Below are 24,496 nucleotides of genomic sequence, written 5' to 3'. Positions count from 1 at the left end.
TCTGCTAAAGTCACTGGGATTTGCTTCCAAAGTAAGTGGGCTTGGGATCTGGATAGAAGTAATTTTCCCCTCTTTAAATATTCCTTTTTTTCCCACTGTAGGCATTAGATGGATTTCTCATTGCACTAACCACTGATGGAATTATTATTTATGTATCTGATAGTGTCTCTTCTCTTCTTGGGCATTTACCGGTAAGTTCTAACAATGTAATATTTTAAAAATCACTTTATCTATAAGAGTGTCCATGAGTGTCCAGTTCAAAACTGGGTTCAGATATTTATTTTATTTTATTTTTATTTTATTTTATTATTTGATTTCTAGCCCACCCTCCCCACAAGCAGGCTCAGGGCAGTTTACATCAAGCGAGGATACAATTAAAAACCACAAGATAAGATCATCAGAATTTAAAACCAACAATAAGCATCATTTCAGTTCATCAATACCGTTAAAAATTCCCAGCTACAATTCCCAAGACTGATCCAAGTCCAGCATCCACCCCTGCTGGTAGTACACAGGGGGGAAGGGGGGGGCAACATTTTAAAACAGGATTAATTTAAATTAAATTAAATTTAAATGGGGGGGGGAAGTTAAAGAACAAACCTCTCCAGTAACCCCCTGATATTGGTAGAGAGGGCAGAAGCAGCCTTTTTAATCAAAGTTGATTCAGATGGGGGCGGGGCAAAGTAACAAAGCAGCCCCCCCACAGGAGACTGGTAGGGAGGCTCATCAGATGACACACACAGTGGCCTCAGCTGTATGCCTGGTAGAACCTCTCGGTCTTGCAGGCCAGCCGAAAGGAGAGAAGATTTTGGCAGACCTGAGTGTCCACAGACAGAGAGTTCCACTGGGTTGGGGCCAGGACTGAAAAGGCCCTGGGTCTGGTTGAGGCCAATCAAGCCTCCCTGAGGCCAGGGACCACCAGTCCCCAGCTTATCAGCTGATGTAAGTGCTCTCTGGGGTACATACAGTGAGAGATGATTAGATGATATTAGACAATGCAAGGATGCATTTCTGCATGCAGAAGGTTGCACACAGAAGAGTATTGTGGAAGAGTATTGTATGATAAAAGTGAAACTATACCCAAAGATGCCCATTTGCACGCACAAGTGTTACAATTGCTATATGGCCTGTGTGTTACAATATTACACGAACTCTTGCACAAGTATTAGTGGAACAGTGCTAGCCGCTATTTCCTTCTTTTTGCCATGCTTTGGGTCCAACTCCATATTTATTTATATCCCATGTTTTATTTCATGTTCCTCAGCCAATTCTGGCTCTCGAGGCAGTTTATAAAACACAAGATTTTGTGTATAATTATTAAAACATAAACACAATGTTTTTAAAAAACCAACTGTTAACAGTATCTTCAAATCAGTAAAGAGAAAAAAGGACAAACTCAAAATGCCTGGGTAAATAAATATATTTTCACCAGCTGCTGGTTATAAACTTGATTCCATATGCACAGCTGAAAAGATGTCTCTAATTTGGTTCCCCCAAATGGAGAGGACTTTTCTCTTGTTACTGCTTCTGATATTGAATGAGGAGAACTTATCAGAATTTTTTCAGAAACTCCAATGAGATTTCATACAGTTTTTGCTGCCTGAGAGCTGACACTCCCCCATCTTATGTTATTAGGAAGCACTTGTGAGACCTCTTTAGCCTGAGAATGTAGCAGAACAGGGGGAAAAATTGAGTGTGTTTACCAGAGGCACAGTAGCTGTGCGCCTTCAAGTGTCTGGAAAATCTGTGATCTGCATCTCCAGCCAATGATATGCTGAAATAAATTTACATGTACAGAACTGCTATAGAGGGAGCACGACAGATAGCTGCTTTGAGAAGACATTCCGCCCCCCAAGCCAATAAACAACATGCTTGTGCACCTATGAGATTTTGTTGTGTTGGTAGGGGATAGCAACCTTGGTGTAAGTTCAATCCAGGCATCCCCTTCTCCCTCCTTACATCCTAGCTAAAAGGAGGCCAGTGCTGTGAGGGGCTTCTTAAATAATCACTTCTGTGTTAGAATTTTGACTGTGCTCACATATTGAGGAAGCTATTGGAAAAAACACAGTTGCTCTGCTCCTTGTAGGCGTACGTGTGTTGTTTATGTCACATATAGATGTATGGAAGATATTTCTCTAATTAAACTGTGCTTTCGTTCAAGCTCTTTTCTCCAAAGGAATGCAGATGGTCCAACAGACTTAGTGACTGTGCACAAATATCTTGTTTCTAAGAGTGCCTTTTAAGGTTACCACATTTTTATTTTGTGGCAATAGTGCAGCAAACAGCCCACATTTTTCCAGCAATGAAATACAGTGTTCCTCAGAACAGCTTTCCCTCTCTGATACCAGAATCAGATCATAAATGTAGCATAAAACCCCCCAGTAAATTCTCTCCTGCTTTTGACTTCTTTCCTTCTCCGCTTTCACAGTTCCTTTGCTAAGCTCTGCTGCGACATTTTCTTCTTTGGTATAGTTCAGTGATCCCCAGCAAGGTGCCAAAGGGTGCCATGGAGCCCACCAATGTGTTCTTTTTTTTTTGAAAAAATTTTTATTGGGTTAGAATCCATTATTTTTACATTACATTCAATTATCCCCAATTTTTCATTTCTAACCCCCTCCCTTTCCCCCCCTTTTATTGACTTCCAACAGCTTTCCAACCCCTTGTCCCTTTTCCCTTACTTCTATTTGATTCCTCTATCTAAAACAAATATATATTCTCCTTTATTCTAAGCAGTACATCCTTAACTATTTTTGATATTCTATACCCAAACTGTAAGTCCTTATTTCCATCTTGGATAAACAATTTATCCCAATTTCTATAATTCAAATATTTCTATAACCCATAAACCATGTAAATCAAACATTCATTTAAGTCAAACAATTTAACTTATATATATATTGCTGTCTTCTTATAATAGTTCAATATAATTCAATATAGCTCTCATCATATAGTCAATCAATTTGACTCATCTTTATCCTTAGACATTCAGTTTGGTGCATTATACAGATCTTACCAAAGAAAGAAAATATTATTGGTTACTCAATCCTTATATTTAATCCTTATAGTTAATTATTTTCTATCAATGTTCTATTTGTTAGCCTTCATATATCTATATATATATCCATCTATTAATCTAACTGCTTATAGATTCGCTTTTTTCTCTTCTCCCCCCCCCGGTAAAGTCACCCTCCTCTGCACTTTGTTACACATCAGTAGTTCTCAAACTGCCACAGTTTTCCTCCCACCTCCCATTTCTTCTCCAAATATTGTTTCAGCTTCTCCCAATCTGTGTTAAACTGCCCTGAGTCCAGATTTCTCAGTTTTCTTGTCATCTTGTCCATTTCAGCCATATACAGCAATTTGTAAATCCAATCTTCAATAGTTGGCACTTCTTGTACTTTCCATTTTTGCGCATACAGAAGTCTAGCCGCTGCCGTCATATAAAATATCAATGTCCTATGATGGGCTGGAATTCCCTCCATTCCCAAGTTTAGTAGCAGGAGTTCTGGGTTCTTATTAATTTGAAATTGTAAAATTTCACTCATTTCCCTTATTATTTCCCCCCAGTACTCCCTAGCTACCTCACACGACCACCACATATGATAGAGGGAGCCCTCATGCTTCCTACATTTCCAGCATTTATTAGAAATATTCAAATTCCCTAGCGCAATCTTCTTTGGTGTCATGTACCAACGATAAATCATTTTGTAAATATTCTCTTTAATGCTAGTACACGTCGTAGTCTTCATTGTAGTCTTCCACAAGTATTCCCATGCCTCCATTGTTATTTCTTTGTTAAAATTTATAGCCCATTTCACCATTTGTGTTTTAACTGTCTCATCCTCAGTATACCATTTCAACAGTACTTGGTATACCTTAGATATTCTTTTCTTATCTTCTTTAAGAAGGGTCTGCTCTAGTTCCGAATTCTCTATTCGTATACCTCCCTTTACAGAGTCCGAATTATATAAATCTCTGATCTGTCTATACTGGAACCAATCGTAATGAGGTGATAGTTCCTCTTGCGTCTTTATTCTAAGTTTAGATAGTTCAATTCTAGTTATTTCTTTATAAGTTAAACATTGTTGTTCACTATCAACAGCTCTCGGGTCTATCACCTCATATGGAACTACCCACAAAGGAGTTCCTTCTTGTAGATAAATTCTGTACTTCTTCCAGATTGTATATAGACTTCTCCGTATAAAATGATGCAGGAACATCGAATTGACCTTTACTTTGTCGTGCCATAGGTATGCGTGCCATCCAAATATTTTTTTATATCCCTCTAGGGCTAATAATTTCTTGTTCTTTAATGTCATCCACTCTTTCAGCCACACTAGGCAGATTGCATCGTGATAAAGTCTCAGATTGGGCAGTTGCATTCCGCCTCTTTCCTTTGCATCTTGTAAAACTTTCATTTTCACTCGAGGCTTCTTGCCTGCCCATACAAAATCTGATAATTTCCTCTGCCATTTTTCAAATTGTTTAGAGTCTCTGATGATTGGTATTGTCTGTAGCAAAAACATTACTCTTGGTAACACATTCATCTTAACTGCTGCAATCCTACCCAACCATGACAGATTCAGCCTATTCCATTTAATCAAGTCTCTCTCTATCTGAATCCATAGTTTTTCATAATTGTTTTTAAATAAGTCTATGTTCTTTGCAGTCAGTTCTATTCCCAAATATTTCACCTTACTTGTTACTTCACAGTCCGTTATTTCCATTAACAATTGTTGTTTCTGCTTAATCATGTTTTTACATAGTATCTTTGATTTCTTTTTGTTAATATAGAAACCTGCCAAGTCTCCAAACTCCTTAATCTTATCGATCACTTTTGGCATGTTCTCCAGTGGGTCCTCTACAATTAACATTATATCGTCCGCAAATGCTCTGACCTTGTATGAATAGTCCTTAATTTTTATTCCTCGAATTTCCTCGTCTTGTCGTATTTGTATCATCAGGATCTCCAATACTAAAATGAACAACAGTGGAGACAACGGGCAACCTTGTCTTGTTCCTTTACTAATAGTCAATTTCTTAGTCAATTCATCATTCACCACAATTGCTGCAGTCTGGTCTCTGTAAATTTCCTTAATTGCTCTGATGAATCTTTCTCCCAGTTGTAGCTTTTCCATAGTGGCAAACATAAAATCCCAGTTTAAATTGTCAAACGCCTTTTCAGCATCAACAAAGAAGAAACCAACCTCTTTGTCACAACGCTTATCATAATATTCAATAGCATTAATCACTGTCCTTAAATTGTCTCTGATTTGTCTGTCTGGCAAAAAACCTGCTTGTTCCTCCTCTATGATTTCCGAGAGCCACCCCTTCAGTCTCTCCGCCAATATCTTCGCAAAGATTTTATAGTCATTATTAAGTAACGATATCGGTCTGTAATTTTTCACATTAGTCAAGTCTTGGCCCTCTTTTGGGATCAATGATATGTTCGCTTCACTCCAGGTGTCTGGAATCCTTTGATCCCTTAAAACTCCATTGATCACCTCTTTTAGGAATGGTGCCAGTTCATTGGCCATTGTCTTATAAAATTTAGCCGTCAGTCCATCTGGCCCTGGCGCCTTTCCTAGATTTGCAGATTGTATTGCCTTGCTTATTTCCTCGTCCGTTACTTCACTGTTCAATTTATTTCTCCAAGCTTCCGAGATTTCTGGAAGTTTCGTTTTCTCCAAATATGACGCTATTGATTCTTTATTTACTTCTTTCTTATTGTACAGCTTAGCGTAGAATTTATAAAAGGCTCTACTAATGGTAGTCTGTTCCAAATACGTTTTGTTGTCTTCACAAATTTTGTTTATTATTTTCTTTTCCCTTCTCTTCTTCAATTGCCATGCCAGGTACTTCCCAGGTTTATTTGCACCTTCAAATGCTTTCTGATTCAGTCTTTTAAGGTTCCACTCCAATTCTTTATTACTCATTGCTGTTAACTGTTCTTGAAGTATTTTAATTTCCTGATATAATTTCTTTTTCCCTGGTCTCTTTTTTAGCTGTATTTCTTTGGCTTTTATTTTCTCCTCAATCTCTTGTCTTTTTTCCTCTTTTTTCTTTCTTGCTCTACCATTTAAGTCCATTAGTATGCCCCTTATAACCGCCTTATAAGCATCCCAAACTTTGTCAGTTGGTACTTCTTTGTTCACATTATACTGTATGAAGAACTTTGTCTCTCTTCTCAATATCTCCATGTTCTCGCCTTCTTGTAGCAAGTCCTCATTTATTCTCCATGCTTTCCTTTTTCTCCTTTTCCCTAATTTCCACATAATTGGGTTGTGATCTGAGCCTATCATCGGCATTATTTCTACCTCCTTAGTCCATAACGCTAAGTCTTTTGAGGCCCAGATCATGTCAATTCTTGATAATGTAGAGTGCCTTGCAGAATAAAAAGTAAACTGTCTGCTTTTGGGATATTCTCTCCTCCATACATCTTCGAGAGTCTCTTGTTGAATCAACTCAAAAAAAAGCTTTGGTAATAATCCTCTTTTCTTTTGTGTCGTTATTGTCTTTTTATCTAATTCCAAGTCTGTCACTCCATTGAAGTCTCCAGCAAGAATTATCTGATCATATGAAAGATCGTCTAAATGCTTCCTCAAATCCTCAAAGAAGCTTTCTTTTGCACCGTTAGGCGCATAAACTCCGACTACCAACACTCTCTTTAAATTCCAAATACATTCCACTGCTACAAATCTGGCTTCCACATCTTTCATTACAAATTTTGGCTGTAGCTCCTCTTTTACATACAACACCACTCCTCTTTTTTTCTTGCTTGAGGCCGCTACAAATTCCTTGCCCAATTTTCCCAATTTTAAATATTTTACATCCTGCTTTCGAATATGAGTCTCTTGCAAGCAAACAATGTCACATTTTTGTTTTAATAGCCAGTGGAAGATATTTTTCCTCTTATTCGGTGAGTTTAGTCCATTTACATTCCAAGATAATACTTTACACTCCATACTCATAATCTTGTTGGTAAGTCTTTTTCATTGTCCCTTATAAATCGCTCCATCTCCCGCTCAGATCTGATGCGCTTTTTGGCACCTCCAAATTCAAAGGACAAACCTTCTGGAAGCTCCCATCTGTACCTGATTTTCATGTCCTTCAACATCTGGATTAGCGCTTTATATTTTTTCCGATCTAGTAACACTGATCTGGGTAGTTCCTTCATTATGATAATTGTCTTGCCATCGATCTCCAATGGATCTTGAAACTGTTTAGTCACAATCTTCTCTTTCATGTTTCGTGTTGTAAATTGCACAATCACATCTCTTGGTACTTTCCTCTGGGTTGCAATTCTCGAATTCACGCGATATGCCACATCAAGGATAGCCACAACTTCCTCCTCCTCCTTCCCCAGGTATTCAGCTAACACCTCAGTCATCTGTTCTTGCGCTGTCTTTCCTTCTATCTCCGGCAGACCACGAAATCTGAGCTGCTTTTCCATGTGTTTACTTTCCGCAACCGCCATCCTTCCCCTCATCAGTCTCATCTCCGTTTGTTGCGTGTCTGCTAAGTTCTCCATCGCTCCTTCTACTGTTTTAACTCTCTGCTGCGTTCCTTGCAATTCATTTTGTATTGTTTCCATACCTTTCTTCACTTCTGACAGCTCCGATTTTACTTCTGACAGCTCCGATTTTACTGTCTGTTTAACCTCCTTGATCAGCTCCAATTTCATGTCTTTAAATTCTTTTATCACCTCTAAAAGTTTTTTATCCAGGTTTTCTATTGCCGATTGCCACTCTTTTTTCGACATCGTGGGGCTTGCTTTAGCTCGCTCCCACGAGTCCGCTCTCTTCCTTAACTCCGTGGCGTTGAGTTTAGTACCTTTTTTATTTCAAATGTCCCGGTCTTCTTGCATAGATTAATTTTTAAAGAGTCCAAAATGTCGGGCGTCTTTTCTCTATGGTCTCTCTATGATTTTGTAATCCAAAATGGCCTACTTCCTTTTCCGCTGAAGCCGCGACCCTTCCCCTTTCAAAAATGGCGATTCCCTTCTTCCTGCCCTCCAGCAAGGGCCGCTTCTCTCCAGCCACTCTATTGTTGTTACGCACTTCCTGTCTCCCGTCTTCCCACAGCAGATCTCGCGATGGTGTCTTTTTCTCACAGCTCCATAACCGCAAGTATTCAAAACAATAGTCCAATTACTTTAATAACTTCTTTAAACTTAGTCTCTTTTCAAATACAACTTTTGCCGAGTCTTCCCCTCCTTTTCATTAATCTGTTGCAGCTTAAGAATCTACTTTTTTTCCTCTCTGTTTTTATCAATCTGTCCCGTATCGGAAGATAGTGATCTTTACCTTCTCTTTCACTTTTCTCGGATTGTAATCACTGTTTCGATTTTAGCTTCTCCTCTCCACTTCTTCCCCCAATCGAAGCTTGGGTATGTAGGTCTTATGCCAGCCGAATTGGCCCCAAAACTGCCGCAGAGATTGTAGCCGACCCGTCGCAGGGTGGGACCTCAAGGATCGGGAGGGGACCCGTTGCGCAGAGCCCCCCCTCGTCCGAGATCAACGCGCCCTGGGGTCTTGAGCGTTCTTTGCCTGCTCTCCGCCTGAGAGCAGTCGGCCGCGGGCTATTTTCACCCCGCCGGCCGCTTAAAACGGCAGTCCGGTCAGCTCCGCAACTGGAGCTGCTTCAGACCTCCATGGATCCCAAACCGGAAGTCCCCCACCAATGTGTTCTTGGCACCCACGTTGTTCTACCCCCAAATCAAAAAGCAAGTCTTGGCCTTCCTCTGCCTCTTTGATACAAGAGATGCTACACAAGAGCCCAACATACATCACTTTTGGGTCTGCAGGGAACACTGTTTGGAAACAGCTTCATTCATCTTAGGAGGATACTTGGGTTGGAAGATCCCAGCATTTTTTGTTTGACCCCTGCCCCGTGGCAGCCATTTTATAGGTTGGGGACTGTTGATCTAGTTGATGGTAAGTTGACCTGGGAGATCAACATCCCATCAATTAAGCTATTTATTTTAAAATTTTCTGTGCTACCTTTTGATCCAAACCAGGTTCTTCAAGGCAACAAATATTAAAAATATTAACGTCAAAACATTAAAATATGTCAAACATCAAAAACAGCATTTAAAATACAAATATATATAAGGCCTCTGAAATAATTAAACAAAATACATAAAAATAAACAATAGCAGCCTATCTCATTCAGCTTTTGTGAGAATGAAAGGAAGAAGGAATACAAAGAGGCATAATCTTTCCCTCATGTTGCTTGTATATAAGCATTAATGAAGTCATTAGGATTGCAACAGAAAAAGTGGATTAAACGTAACTACAAGTATAATGCAAATAAATAAAATACTGGTACATAATTTAATTCAACAAATGAAAGTGCAGAAGTATGATTAAAAACAGCAACAGTGTGGTTCAACATATCTATACCCTTGTATATACACATAGTAAACTTACTAATATACAAGTATGTTAGTACATTTTATCTCCATATGTATAGAACCAGAACCAGATGTCTTTTGGCCCAAGTGGTCTATATTCATACAAATCACTCCATCAGTATAATTAATAATTCTGAAAAGCCTGACCCTGCACAAAATGAACACAAAGATGTTATGTGAAACAGCTGTGGAGTCAATACATTCAAATCCTCCCATGAGAATGCTTAAAGTGCAGTGTGGGCAACACAACAAAATGATTTTTTTTCTTTTGCCTATAGATCTCTTTTGGCCAGGTCAGAAGATTCAAACCTATACTTCATTCTTTATTTATGGTCATTTGACCAATCATATAACACAGTTACAGTAAAGACAAAAATTCAAGGCATACAATAGAACAAATAAAACAATTTGAAATTAAGATCTAGTTACAGTATAATATAATTTCCGAGACCTGAATATCCCCAAACAGTATCTGGCTACTTGATAGGTAATCTTGGCATTCTTATTGGATAGTAGATAACCAAGTCTAGCTTTTTCAGTGAGACCTGATAATAATGGTGTGATCATCTCATCCTGTGCTTCCTTATAATATGGGCAGCTAAAAAACATGTGCTCTATAGTTTCCACCACTCTTAATGGACAGGAGCAAAGCCTTTCCAGACAGGGGATTTTGTTGTATCTGCCTTTCAGTATTGCAGAAGGAAAGGCCAAACACCTTGCCAGGGTGAACGCTCTTATTTCTAAGGACATTAAGTAAACTTCTGGCTTCACAATATTTTGAAAATTTTGACCACACATACTCATTCTGTAAGAATCAAACCAAAGATGGAGCACTGCTAAGTCATAACCAGAAATGGCCAAAGGATACAAGTGTAGTGGTTAAGAGCGGCAGGACTCTAATCTGGAGAGCCGGGTTTGATTCCCCACTCCTCCACTTGAAGCCAGTTGGGTGACCTTGGATCAGTCACAGCTTCTAGGAGCTCTCTTAGCCCCACCCACCTCACAGGATGATTATTGTTGTGGGGATAATAATAACATTCTTTGTAAACCGTTCTGAGTGGGCGTTAAGTTGTCCTAAAGGGTGATATATAAATCAAATATTATTATTGTTATCATTCATGGCACTGTCAAGCCATAATTTATATAGGTGTAAGTGGTCCATCACAGATCTCACCTCAAAGAATCTGAATGGTCTGGCCTTTTAGTCCCAGTGTTTTATAACTGAGAGCCAAGCTACAAGTGATGCCTGACACAGGTTGGACACTTGTCAGCTTCCCTCAAGTTTTGGTGGGAAATGAAGGCACCTTGGCAGAATGTTGGAAAAGTGACAGTTGAAAAGTCCATTGGACAGCAGTCAGAGAGCCAAGCTACATTTCCCATGTAGGCATCCTGGTCTTGCAGCGTGGCTCTCTGACTGCTGTCCAATGGACTTTTCAACTCACTTGTCCAACATTCTGCCAAGCTGCCTACATTTCCCACCAAAACTTGAGGGAAGCTGACAAGTGTCCAACCTGTGTCAGGTGTCACTTGTAGTTTGGCTCTGAGATAGTTTAATTTGGCTGGGCATCTTCAAGCATCGAGCAGTTTAATAACGAGAGACCAAGTCATATGCATATGCCTACGTGTGTGATTCAGCCTTTGTGCATATTGTGATCCTTTTAACTCTCTACTCTTGAACATAACAAAGTGTTCTTTTGCCTCAGTCAGATTTGGTGGACCAAAATATATTAAACTTTCTGCCTGAGCGTGAACAGAGCGATGTATACAAGCTGCTTTCCCCACACATGCTTGTGACAAACCCCGTGGCAGCAGATTTCCTAAACAGTAAGTATTTGTTCGCTTGTCATACTTTTGCTACAAGCAGGCAAAAATTGACTTTGCCTCATGGATAAGCAATTTAATCACTTTGTACATGGAAATGATACATAGTAATAAAAAGTTTGACTTGTTCAAAGAAAATAACTGTGTTTTTTTAGAGTAGCTCTTATATTACCCTGGCACTAGTGCAACAAATGTTGTTTCCTTACCCCTTCCTGCATTTAGTTGGAATAGCTCCTGTGATTTTTCCATGTGAGAGTGCATTCCAGCGATCGCCAGTGAACAAATCCTGGAAATACAACCTGAGCTCTGTGGTTTGGAGCTTTATAGATTTTGCTGAAGTGCCCACCCCTTGCCAGATATTGGGGTGCCCTGGGACGATGGCATCTGATGGCAAGGTGGGCAGGGAGCCAGTCCTGGGGCTTAGATTTAGCCTGGGACTGCCAGGACAGAAAGAGAAGGATTAACACCTCTCCTTAAAGAGAGAGGAAAAATGTCTGTTAGCAGCATGGTCATTGGCTCTTATGTCCAGAAACCAGGCAGGGAGATATGAGTCTCCAGCCTCTCTGCTTGCAGAACGATGGATGGGTTTTCCTGCTGTCTTCTTGTACAAACCTTCCATGGTTAGAGTTTAGCTTGGTAAGGTGAACTCTAGTGTCTTAGTTTGAGAACTTAAGTGTTAGAACAACAAAACATGGCTAAGCAATAACATGGATAAGTATTATGTGTGTTCCAGGACTTTGGGCACAGTAGACCTCTCTTTAATAAAATTTACTGAGTACCAGAATTCTTCACATTCCTCACTTCCATAATCTTCCATGGATATACAGGTTTTAAAAATATATAGGTTAGTAGAAAACAAAGCACTGAGTATTAACTCTCCTTCATGCTGAAAAAAGAAAAAGTAATTGAGCAAAATCTCAAACATCGACTGCTCATTTATTTCAACATTTCCATGTATAAGATTTTAGATCAAGCTCTTGTTTTCTTACATGTTACTCTACAAACAGTGCAATCCTAAAAAGATTTCAATGGGTATAGACTGTAGTAACTCTGCTTAGGATTGTACTGAAAGTACCATGCCCATTAACAGTGTGTTTGTTGGTGTGGTTTGTTATAGTTTTCTATTTAGTTATTTAAGGCAATGAAAGAAGGAGGGTGGAAAGTAGAATTTCTTGGAAATATTACTAAACTAATTTTTTGGTGATTATCTTTATATTGGGGGGTAGCTGAATCTTTCTGAAGGGATGATATGGGAAACATAGTGACTGATATTTAAAAATGTCCATCTTCTCTTTTTTCAGCTGAAAAGCAGATAGAATTTTGTTGTCATTTAGCCCGAGGAAACTTAGATCCAAATGAACCCATTACGTATGAATATGTGAAATTTGTAGTGGATTTCAAATATTTTACTCATGGTAAGCCATTGCATTTCTCTGTCTGTCTCTGTTTCTCATACACTCAGAGTTTTAAAAACACTAGGCATGATACAGGAGAAGAAGATACGTGAGCTACAGAAATCATCGGGGGCTGATGAATCTCCCAGTTTGGCTGATCTCCAAGTCCCCCTTGCCACCTTGCACTAGAAGCAGGAAAATAGGAACCCCAAGCCGTTAATATTTCCTCTTTTGCAGAATATGACATGGCCCACAGGCCTTGATTAAATGTAAAACGGCATTGCATGGAAATGAAGTTACTGGCCTGCCTAAGCCTTTTCTGGAGCTGTGTATAGGTTTTTCAGATGTTTAAAAGTGCCATCATTGACTGACATACAATACTTTACTCTTGGTCTCTGGCCAAACAAGTTACGTAAGGTTTTATTGTGCTTTGGAAACCTGTGAAGTCTGTTTGACCAGAAAGCCAAAACAGAAGAGACTGACATTTGGCATGAGCAGCAAAGGCCATTTTCAAGTCTATGAAGAACACCTGCTCTCTGCGGATGTATTTCAGAAATGCGGGAGTGTTTCTGCGATGCATTGGTGGCCTATTTCTGTACTACCGGCAGATGGATTATCATGTCATCACCTGCCTAGGGTGGGGTTGTGGCCCAGTGACACGCAGAAGGTCCTGGGTTCAGTCCACGACATTGGTAACTGCAGTTGTGACCGATGAGTAATATTGACAGGTGAATTCTCACATCATGATGTTCACATGTCTGCAGCAGTTGTCACCGATCAGCTTGTGGTTTTCTCTTAAGTTGAAAGTGTAATTTCCTTTAAGGGTAAAGTGTTAGGACCATGATGTTTAAATATGCAGTTATTACATGATAACCTGTTACTTCTTAGAGGGGAGCTTAAAGGGAGAAATACAAGATGTGAGGAAAGGGTTCCGTCAACAAGGCTTTCCCTCTATGAATGAAATAATCAAGTGGAACTTGGTTATAATAAACATTTGCCATGACGACTTTCTGTCAGACTTGTGTTACAAGTTCCATGCTGGAAACTCAGTTTCCATGTGCACAAGGACCCGATTTGGATTATTTATTAACTTATTGTCCGCTCTTCCCACAAGCCATTAGGGCCATGGTAGGTGATTGGGGGGGGGGGGCGGGTTAGCTTTCCCCCCTGTTCCATTTTTCTGTCCTGAAACAGCTGCTTTGGAGAAACCTGTGTGTACCCCGTTTTTGTTGGATTAAGTTCTGTTGATGTAGCAATTTACAGACTTCAGAGTTACACAGAACTCTTCCATAAGACCCATGTTGCTTCAAGCTCTGGGAATATCTGAAGTTTCTGATGTTGATCGCTAACATACTGCCATGAAGTTTCTTGAGGGGGAAGGAATAATTCTCCTTTTCTTTTTGTATAGCAGTTGTTCTGTCATGCAATACATTTCAATTTCTGTGGCATAGAATAAAGTATTCCTTGTGGAGAAGCTGCACCACAATTTCGTTTTTCTTTCTCCCACTTTCGTTCTGTTCTCTACCTAGTAATTACAACAGCATTCAAAGGGGTATCCCCACCTTCTTTAATTTTTCATGACATAGCCTTTGCTCACAAGCTCTCCCACGATTAACAATGCAACACTGACATTTCTGAAATAATCACTCCTACACAACATTGTTGGGCTGAATTAAAAAAAAAATATTCCCAGGGGCACAAGAGTGCCAGCATGTGTAAGTGGTTGAAGTGTCCAGCTAGGAACCAGTTTAAAATGGAGGAGGGGGAAATGATGTCCCGACCTGCTTTGGGTCCACATTAGAGTGGCCAATAACCTGGAGAAAACATGTCCTGTTTCCTTAATAGACACTTAATGGGATGTCACTTATTATTTATTTTTATGCCATGAGAAGCTTCACCTGGTCATTTCTATATATTAAACCTCTGTTATTTTATGTATTTATTTATTTTTAACCCGCCCTCCCCACAAGCGGGCTCAGGGCGAGGTACAACATTGATTAAAATACAGCTTAAAATCAATTATAAAAACAGATAAAATACTGTGCCCCTGTTAAAGGGACAGGACATATTTTTTCCTTCAGGGGAAAAATGGGGTATAAATATTTAAATAAAATAAATACTGCCTGGTGATGATGATGATGGTGGTGATGATGGTGATGGTGTGCTTATATACCGCCCTTCTGGACAGATTAGTGCCACACTCAGAGTGGTGAATAAAATCATTGTTATTATAATCCCAATACAGCTGGGGAGCTGGGCTGAGAGGAGTGGTTCACCCAAGCATAATAGCCCTAGGCATTCTGTCCTTCTAGAAAGGATAGAGAATAAGAACCAAAATAGAACTAGTGGGTTTTTGCAAAATGTTTTTCTTGCAAAAATACTGACAATAATCTTGTTTTGTGATTGTTTGTTTCTTGTGTCCTATTTTCAGTGCCTACATCCTCTTACAATGGCTTTGAATCTGCTATTGCACGAGTGTTCCGGTCAGCCAATGAAGAGCAGGTCTGCCTAGTAGCCACAGTCCGTCTTGTTACTCCACAGTTCTTAAAGGTGTGCATATATATATATATATAATTAAGAGTTGTTCTCAGGCTGTATTACTTTGGAATGAAGATGCCTATTTCGAATTTTGCCCCACATAAGAAAAAAATAACTTGTTTGAATGTATAAAGTAGGCAGGGAGGGGGTAGGATTAGAACCTGTTTCCCTGACATACTGATTTTCTATAAGCAGAGCTGACTGATTCATTGTGCTGTTTTTGGCTTGATTTTCCCAAATTGCCTCTATAGTGGTAAAACCCTGTGGACTGTACCACTGCAGAAGGAGGGAGAGGAACTCACACAACCGAATAGTCCTCCCTAAAGAAAGTGCATATAAAAAGTAATCAAGGAGAATAATTCAAGTCAAGGATTCTCCCTGAAAGGTTAATTTTCAACAAGCAGGGTTTTTTTTTGTGGGGAAGCATTATATTATGTGACAACCCCCGTACCCCACCACACCATTCAAAAGTGGTACTATCCAGGCCCAGGTTAACCACCGCAGCTTGTGTTTGTGAGAACTAAGCATTGATTGTAAAACTGAACAGAGAGTTGCTGTGCTTTCACAGATGACAAAGTCCGTCTTCATCATTGTAGGGACTGGAGAATGTAAGAATGATCAGGACAGGGCAAGAGGGCAGCCAAATACAGATGTGTGACTGTGAGAGTCTCTCTACATGGTACTTCTTACATGAGAGTGCTCAAATGAAGGGGGATACAATGTTAGCCGGAAGGCATAATTTAAAAGCCGATGGCTCCGTAAATTTCCCCTCTCTCCACAGCAATCATCTAATTACAAACCCTCTGAGGAGCATCTCTGCCAGTTGTCTTTTTAAACTACCCTCATGTAGAGAGGGGAAATTGACAGTGGCTTCCGGTCTGTCTTTTTAAACTACATGTCCCGGCTAACACTGCGTTTCCCTTCACTTGAGCGTCCTCATGTAAGAAGTATCGTGTAGAGAGACTCTTGAGGACTGCTCAGCAGAGGCAGAAGGAAAAAGTTGTCAGACCGGAGCTTTTAGCATATTTGGTGCTTGAAAAGCCACAATCGCTCTTGTGCTATTCCCTTAAAGGGCCATAGCAGTTTCTTCCTTTCTTGTGCTACAGGTGAGAATGAACATGTGACTGCATGATGGAATTGTTGTGGTGCTGCAGTAAATCCCCACATTATGCTTGCTTGATCTTGATATGCAATGCAATGACCTGTGTTTCGGGTTTAGTGCTTGGTGGTGCAATCTTACGCGGAGTTACTCCAGTCTGTGCCCATTGATTTCATTGGGATTATACTGAAGTAACGCTGCATAAACTTGCCTTGTCAACCACCACATTCCAAAAGTGTGGGGCATTGCTGTTTGAAGTAGAACATTCATACCAGTTAAATTTGTTCTTGCAAGCACTTTGCCACCAGAGCACTCTCTGGAGGTTTTGCCTTGTTCACAGCAGCATTTGGCCACTAGCCTGTAACCTGACACTGATTCGCTGTGTGGCCTTGAATAAACTGATGCACTTTTAACAGTCAGAATGTGTTAGATAGATGAAATTAAAAGTTCCATCAGGTTTTCAGAGGCCTGTATGTCCCATAGCCTTGCTCACCATATGGCCCTCTGTGTTGGTCAGAAAGCCTGTTTGTTTTCCGAGTTAACATTTTTACAAAAGGAAACAGAAACTCCCAAACATGCCATCTGTTTCTGCAGGAACTTTGTAATGTGGAAGAACCGTGTGAAGAATTCACATCAAGGCACAGTCTGGAATGGAAGTTTTTGTTTCTAGACCACAGGTAAGATGCATGTATTTGAAAATGCTTTTGAAAAATCTTGCATTTGTGGTAGATAACACTATCCAACTCCTTGCAAGGGCTACATTAATTATCAAGTTAAGTTAAGATACAGAGCACTGAAATTCCATATTGTGTCGGACAAATGTTTCATCTGACTCAGCATTCTTTCCACCTGCAACTTCTGCTACTAATCCCCAAGGTCTGATAATCAGAGACAAAGTGTTCCTAAGTGTGGGGATTATGTTTCTAATGATCATTGCTAGTATTCTACCTGTTAACAGACTTATCTTCAATTTGTTCATCCTACTGTTGTAGAAAACAGCTGTGTTAAAAGTTTTCACAGCACCCTGTGGCAATACTTTCCACTGGTTAACTGTGCATTGTTTGAAGCATTACAGCCTTTAGACCGGTTCTGTCCCTTAAACCTGATCTGCATCAACAAATGACTCTGAATTCTTTTATGAAAGAGGGAAGGAAGGAGGGACTTTTTCATCCCTTTTGATTTTCTCTTCAACTTCTTATTCAAAATCTGGTGTGCGCCCCCCTCCCCCAATCCTTGATTTAAAAAAAAAAACACCCTCATTTTTAAGATTTTCTTCATAAGGAGGATGCCCCATCAGCAATTAACAGAACAATCAGAATAGTCCTGGTAATTCTATAGAAAAGGAGATGATTTACATGTTAGCTTTGCAGTATAATGCTTCTGTATGTTTGGGTGTAATGAGGGACTATGAGGGAGGAAGCCACATCATTTACCCCTCCTATGAGACCTTCCTATTACATGTTATTAAAGGGCAGGGAGGATTTCAGGCAATGAATCTTAAATCTGTTACCAGACGGTCCTTAATCCTGGTTCAATTGCGTTTCCCCGTCCTTTTGTGATTTTTATAAGGACTGACACACGGAAACAAAACATGATGAATCGTGGAGGAAAACCAAAAACAAATTGTGTTGTGGCACCTTCCAGAGTGAATGGATTTATTGTGGCATAAATCAAATGGAGAAAGTACTTGTTGCTGTTTGAAATTGCCCGCTGTGGCTTCCTATTTTTTCCCTGTCCTCATTCTGGCAGCCTGTTAACATTTCATCGTACAGTTTATGTGTGCAGCAGAAATCATACAGTATTTAGGCAGACGCAAACATAGCAGTCACGAGCCAAGCTACAAGTGACGCCTTACCCAGGTTGGACACTTGTCAGCTTCCCTCAAGTTTTGATGGGAAAGGTAGGCATCCTGGTCTTGCAGCAATAATGGAGAGCCAAGCTGTAAAACCAGGACACTTACATTTCCCATCAAAACCTGAGGGAAGCTGATAAGTGTCCAACCTGGGTAAGGCATCACTTGTAGCTTGGCTCTCAGAGTTAACTAGAGATGAGTGTTTCAAAGTAAGCAACTCCCTGCTCGTGGAACTCTTTTTCATGCTCAGTGGAAATGCACTGTTATAATTATCTTTTTCATAATATATTACTAAATACTAAACAGAGCAGTCTTTTCTGTGATAGTCATGGCAGTTCTACCTGGGAGCAAGTTCCACTGAACAAAATGGGAGATTTAACTTGCAAGTAAGCATTTAAAATCTGCTATATGAGTCACTAATTCACTGTGCTTTGAGGCAGATAATCAGCCAACACAGACTGAAGCCATTTTTTTTTCTTTTTAAATGTAGTCAGTCACTTTACAGACACATCATGGATCTCTTATCCTTAATAGAATGAAAACAACAAAAGCAGTTAATTTAAAATTAAGTAACAGGTTGCATACAATTTTAAATACTTATCTAGAGAGAAAAGAGATGAGGTATAGATTGTACACAGTGTCCTGGAAAGAAAATGGATTATGGAAAATCGCATTACTATTTTAAATGAGAAAATGTCACAAGAAATCCTATCTCGAGGCACTTGTGTGAAACCTCTCTCACTCTTGGCTTCCTGCCGTTGGATGAGTTCTCTACAGAGGCTTGCTTATTATTCATGCTGTCTGGACAGGATGATCATATCCTTTTAAATCCACAAAAAAAGATCATATACCTTGCAAAGGTATCATGCAACTGCATTTTGCCTATTGTTCTTTGGCCTGGGATAGAATGCTCCCTACTGTTTGGCCCTCCTTTTCAGGGAGGGGGAACTTTTTTCTTTTGGTGGTGGCAACAGCAGCGGGTATGTGCAGGCGCACCGAGCTGCAGCCACCAGTCTGGCCCTCCCCATTGGCTGTGCCGCTGGTTGCCCCTCGCCTGAATGCCAGGGAAGGGGTGTGGCCATTGGCTGGTGTGAGTGGGGTTGTCAGGGGAACAGTGGGCGGGACCTCCCAGGGGCCGCTGCATCTCGCCTTGCCACGCTCAGGCGCCGGCGAGACTGTCCTGCAAAAGTCCATAGGGTGCCGTCCAGCACCGCCCCATTTACACCAGCGCACGAGCGATGGCGCTGCCTGGGGGGGTTAGGATTGCATAAACAAGCCCCAGAGGTAGAAAGGGGTGTGACACAGAATCAGAAAATACCCCGCAGAAGAACTTGAATCAAATCAGAGGATATAGACAAACAAACTGACAATGAGGCAGTCATTAAAAATAGACTGTCAACATAGTTTACACATAAATGGCACAGTAGTATCAGCAATCCCATAATGTAAAATAACACTGAAACACTATTTGTAAAAACACTTATTAAGTGATAAAATGAAGAAAACCACGATATTGACGTCTCAGAGAAGGGTGTTGCAAAAACAGTCCAGTAATGACAATGACAGTAACATTATGGCCATGCAGTTGGTCTTTTATTATTTTACACATTTATTGCAGGAAGGAGCACTGCAGATGTGACAAATATCTTCTGTCATGTAACGTGTGAACCTTCAAGTTACAATAACCTTCAAGTTACACAGCAGAGACTGTTTGGTAGCTAATTCTGGTTTAAATTAACTCATTCTGGTGAGAAAGGGCCCATTACATTAGCCATGCTGATCTAGTGTTAATGCTGTGTTGTGTAATCCAAGTTCCTTTTAGGTTATCACCTGAGACAATTAAATAGATTTTGGGGGGTGGGGGAAATGCATCTGCCGTGAAAACTAAACATCAGTAGCATTTCAGAAGTAAAAGAAACACATCCAAAGGCTTAGTTAGACTTGTTTCCAGGCTGCTGATTCCCACTTTAATATGTGTGAGCAAATAGCATAGCAAATTTCTTTTGTGGACTAGTAACTTTTGTAGGCTTATGTGCAAGGATGGGGCACATCTTCCTTATGCTGGACAGTTCCTATTCTCTGTCCCTTTGCTCTCTTTTTGTTATGGCACAAGAAGGCATCTGTTCTAGTTATTCCGGCACTTCAGTTGAGAGATTTCATACCGTGCTGAGTCACCAGGTTCCCAGCTGGAAATTCTAACAAGAACCTCCAATCCCAGGCAGCACAGGAAGCTACAAACGTCCTGAGTAATGAATAAACGGGATGGGTGGGGAAGGAATCCTTTTCAGGTTGCACAGCTAATATACTGACTCATTATCAAGTCACAGTTTGGATGAACATGTGTTTTGTTTCTGCTAAATTTTTCTACAGCACTTTGCAAACAGAAGTATAATCTGTTTATAGTGCTTGAAAAAAGCAAAGTGAGAAGATAGGGTGGGTTTTTTTTTAAAAAAATTGTAAATTTAGGAACATTCAATGAAATAGTTTGCAACAGACTGTAATGGGACATTTACAGTGCAATCCTCAGAATACTTTCCTAAAAGTAAGCCCCATTGAATGGACCTGAATAAAATCCTTAGGAAGCCTGCTTAGAATGGCACTGCTCCATGTATTACTCTGGTCCAGCGTAATGTGGAGATACCAGTCTGTCTGCACTGAATGAGACCATCCAACCCAGTGTCGTCTTCTCCATGTGGCTTTCTGTGATTTTAGGCAGAAGCTGTCTCCAGCCCAGTCACCTGATATTCTTTTAAACGAAGATAACAGGGGCTGAACTGGAGCCTTCTGTGTACAAAGCATAGGCTTAACTTGGCGCATGACCCCTCAACATGAATTGGACTGGGGTTTTAGGCCAATGTGTTCAATAAAAGGGTTACACTCCACAAAAGTTTATGCTGCAGTATATCTATTAGTCTTTATAGTGCCACAAGGCTCCTTTTTATTTTTGTTGTAGCGGACTCAGTGCAGCCCTAAGCAAAGTTGATTGATTGATTTTATTTACAGAATTTCTACCCTACCTTTCTGCCCTCACCATGGTCAGCTAACAGATTAAAAACATAGGTAATAAAAACATATATTAAAATGATTAAAACCAAACAGAAACACATCATTAAAACTTTCAAAACTGAAGCTGAAATATGCAATACAGAAACATAAAAACAACAATTTAAAACATAGGGCAGAAAGAAGTGCTTTAAAAGTTACACCCTTTTAAGTCCATTAAAGTCAGAGGGTTGGTGTAACTGCTTGTGACTGCACCATAACACAGCTACCCCACTGGAATCTGCAAACACCCACAGTAATATTGATGGGTTGATTGTAGATTATCCCATGTTTCTGCAAAGTTAGTGGATCGTTCAGAAGTCACAACCATATACCAGGTAGTTTTCACCTTACTGTAGTCATTGTTAAGGCAGTCAACTTTTTGAGCTTGCCTTTCTAGGCAGTGTCTTTATTATCAGCCTTATCTGCAGAAATTACCAAGTCTACAGAAGCTTCACTTGCTGGTTTTGGTAGAACCTGCATGTTTTCCTCAATGAGGTGAAGAGCAGCTCCAGGGAAAAAAAAGGTGCAGTGAGACGCTGGGGAGGAGGATAACACCCCCCCCCCCCGTCATCCTGATCTGAATTGGGGTGTCCTGCAGCTGCTACTTCCAAAGGAAATATGTATTCGTGACCGTTTTGTGTATTCGCCAATGCTTACGTGCTTTTCTAGGTGATCTTAATTACTTTGTGGTTTTTTTCTGAGCAATTTTTGTGCAATTTCCTGACGATGACTGTTAACCCATTTGTCACTCAGTTTATAACACTTGCCTGCCACCATAAAGTATGGAGAGCCAGCTGGAAGAAAGGAAAAACAAGAGGGATGTTCTTTCATTACGCAATAATGCCTCCAGCTTGTTCTTGTCCATGCTATAATTTTAGGAGCATTAACCATTTCCTCAATACATAAAAGTTGTTATGCATGCTACTCTGAACGAAAGGAGTATTTGGCCAGAATGAAGAACTTCTAGTAATCCCATGAAAAAGTCAGGACAAATGATTCATTAAACAAATACCAGAATAACGGTGCAAGTGCATACTGGGGTTACCAAATTATAGTTTACAAAGCAGATGCTCTTCTGCTTCCTACTTCTCTATGTCTGACTCCTGAGACATAATTCAGCCTGCTTTTTATGTGTAATCAAAACAATTAAACAGTAGTCACTCCAGACCAGAGGGGTAGCTTTGTTATTCTGTTGCAGCAGAAGCATAAAAAGAGCCTTGTGGCACACCTGAAAGATGGACAGGTTTATTGTGATGTAATCTTTCGTAGACTGCAGCCAACTTGCATCTGATGAAGTGGCCTCTAGGCCATGAAAGTTTATGCCATGTATGTTAGTCTTGCAGGTGGCACAGGCCTCTTTCCTGTTTTTACATTGACATTCGTTCTCTTATGCAATCTCCTCTTTCACTTTCTGTGTAACCTAGGTTAGTTGGTTTCCCAAAGCATTTTCTTTTTTCCAAGGCCTAATAAAATAGTTATTTTAAAATAATAATGCATTGGGCAGAGGACAATGGTGTGTTTTTTTACTTGCTAAAGAGCTCCCAAAATAACCTAATGCCAAGTCTTGTCTATATTGATTGCTCTTTGCTTTTGCTTCCAGAGCCCCACCTATTATTGGTTACTTACCTTTCGAGGTGCTCGGGACTTCAGGTTATGACTATTACCATGCTGATGACTTGGAGATTCTTGCTAGGTGCCATGAACACTGTAAGTGACGCTGTCCTCTGGTCGCATGGAATTGCCGTTATGTATTTTAACTCTGCTGGGTTCTTTCCTGTTCAGTTTGTCTATGCAAACCCCTGTAGCCAAACAAAAGGCACACAGGAAGAATGTTGCACTTTGTTCCTGTAAAACAATATTAGTTTTGACACTAGGGATTGGTAGTATAGCGCAGTGGTTCAGAGGATAAGCTACATCCCAGTTAGTTCATAGGATCTCACCTTAGTCACAAACTCACTTGGTGACCATAAACACGTCACATTAGTCCTGTTGGCATGTTACAGTGAATGTGCGTATTTCTGCAGTGTGTTCACTTTGCAACTGAAATCAGGGACCAGTACCTGGATAAATGTACACTTTGTACTGCACATTCAGCTGTGCATGTGTTGAATGTAATATGAGAGTTACTCAATGCGTGTATTTTGTTAAAAGTCAAGTGCATGCTATACGCAGATTGAATACACATTCAATGTAAATTGTGAATTGGGCGATGTGTCTCTGTTTCCCTATCTGCAGTATGGGAATAACAATACTGAGCTACCTTACAGAGCCATTGTAAGGATTATTTTGATAATTACATAAACACATTCAACACTGAATACTAAGTGTTCTTATTAGGAGTGCAGGTTCATTTGCCAGCTTGAAGAAAAACTCCGTATGATTCAAAAGTCTATTGTGTTTGCCTGCTCTTTTGTTAGAGTAAAAGTGATCATTTGAACCATTTTGAACCATCTTTCTAGAACAGGGAACATCAACTTCATAGTAATGTAATATTTTGAAATAAGAGATGTATAATGGACATTTAGCTGTGATATAAAAATGAATAGTACATTGTTAATGATATATGATTGGTGTATTACTTGCGGAAGCTATTTGACCAGGATTTTCCATTTTTTGTCTTGCCGTGGTTCCTGTACTTTTGACAGATAAGCTGTTCTGCAGGTGCAGAAGTGAACTGACAGGGAACATTTCACTTACTAAACTTATGTAAGGTAGCTGTTAAAGGCACAAAGCACACTCTAGGGGGAAAAAATTGGCCATGCTGTTTTTGTATATGTCATATGATCACTGATGTCGCACATTGGTGAAATTTGTTATACAGCCTTCAGCCACTGGACAGTTGGGCTGCATGCATATATTGCAGTAAACAGTGGTTTTATCAAACCCTAGTTAGTTTGGTGTAGTGGATAAGAACGCAGAACTCTAATCTGAAGAACCGGGTTTGATTCCCCACTCCTCCACTTGAAGCCAGCTGGGAGACCTTGGGTCAGTCACAGCTTCTAGGAGCTCTCTCAGCCCTACCCACCTCACAAAGTGATTGTTGTTGTGGGGATAATAATGACATACTTTGTAAACTGCTCTGAGTGGGTGTTAAGTCATCCTGAAGGATGGTATATAAATCGAATGTTATTATTATTACTATTAGTTGTATGAAGTCTTGATAAAGGTGGTCTAACTAACCAGAATTTTTTTACAAACTTCAGTATGTAGCTGGTTTGTTAACCATACCTTGTACTGATTGCAGTTTGTTTGCTACATTTTAATTCACAAACCAGTTTGTTGAAACACATCCGTTGCAGCCACAGAAGTAGAATACAAGGTGAACGTCCCAC

General features: G+C 40.0%; 1 protein-coding gene across 1 annotated transcript in view; it reads left to right on the top strand.

The window, feature by feature from the left end:
* Positions 1–24,496, top strand: part of PASD1 (PAS domain containing repressor 1) — a 59,420-nt gene that overhangs the window by 9,825 nt on the left and 25,099 nt on the right. The window contains exons 5-10 of the mRNA XM_054996226.1: positions 102–191; positions 11,119–11,239; positions 12,538–12,651; positions 15,062–15,180; positions 16,862–16,944; positions 22,765–22,871. Of these exons, the coding sequence (XP_054852201.1) occupies positions 102–191; positions 11,119–11,239; positions 12,538–12,651; positions 15,062–15,180; positions 16,862–16,944; positions 22,765–22,871 (634 nt within the window). The remainder of the gene's footprint in view (positions 1–101; positions 192–11,118; positions 11,240–12,537; positions 12,652–15,061; positions 15,181–16,861; positions 16,945–22,764; positions 22,872–24,496) is intronic.

Source organism: Eublepharis macularius, chromosome 13, assembly GCF_028583425.1.
Source record: "Eublepharis macularius isolate TG4126 chromosome 13, MPM_Emac_v1.0, whole genome shotgun sequence".
NCBI classification, from domain to species: Eukaryota; Metazoa; Chordata; class Lepidosauria; order Squamata; family Eublepharidae; genus Eublepharis; species Eublepharis macularius.
Note: the sequence above shows the minus strand (reverse complement) of the source record. Positions and strands in the feature narration are given on the sequence as shown.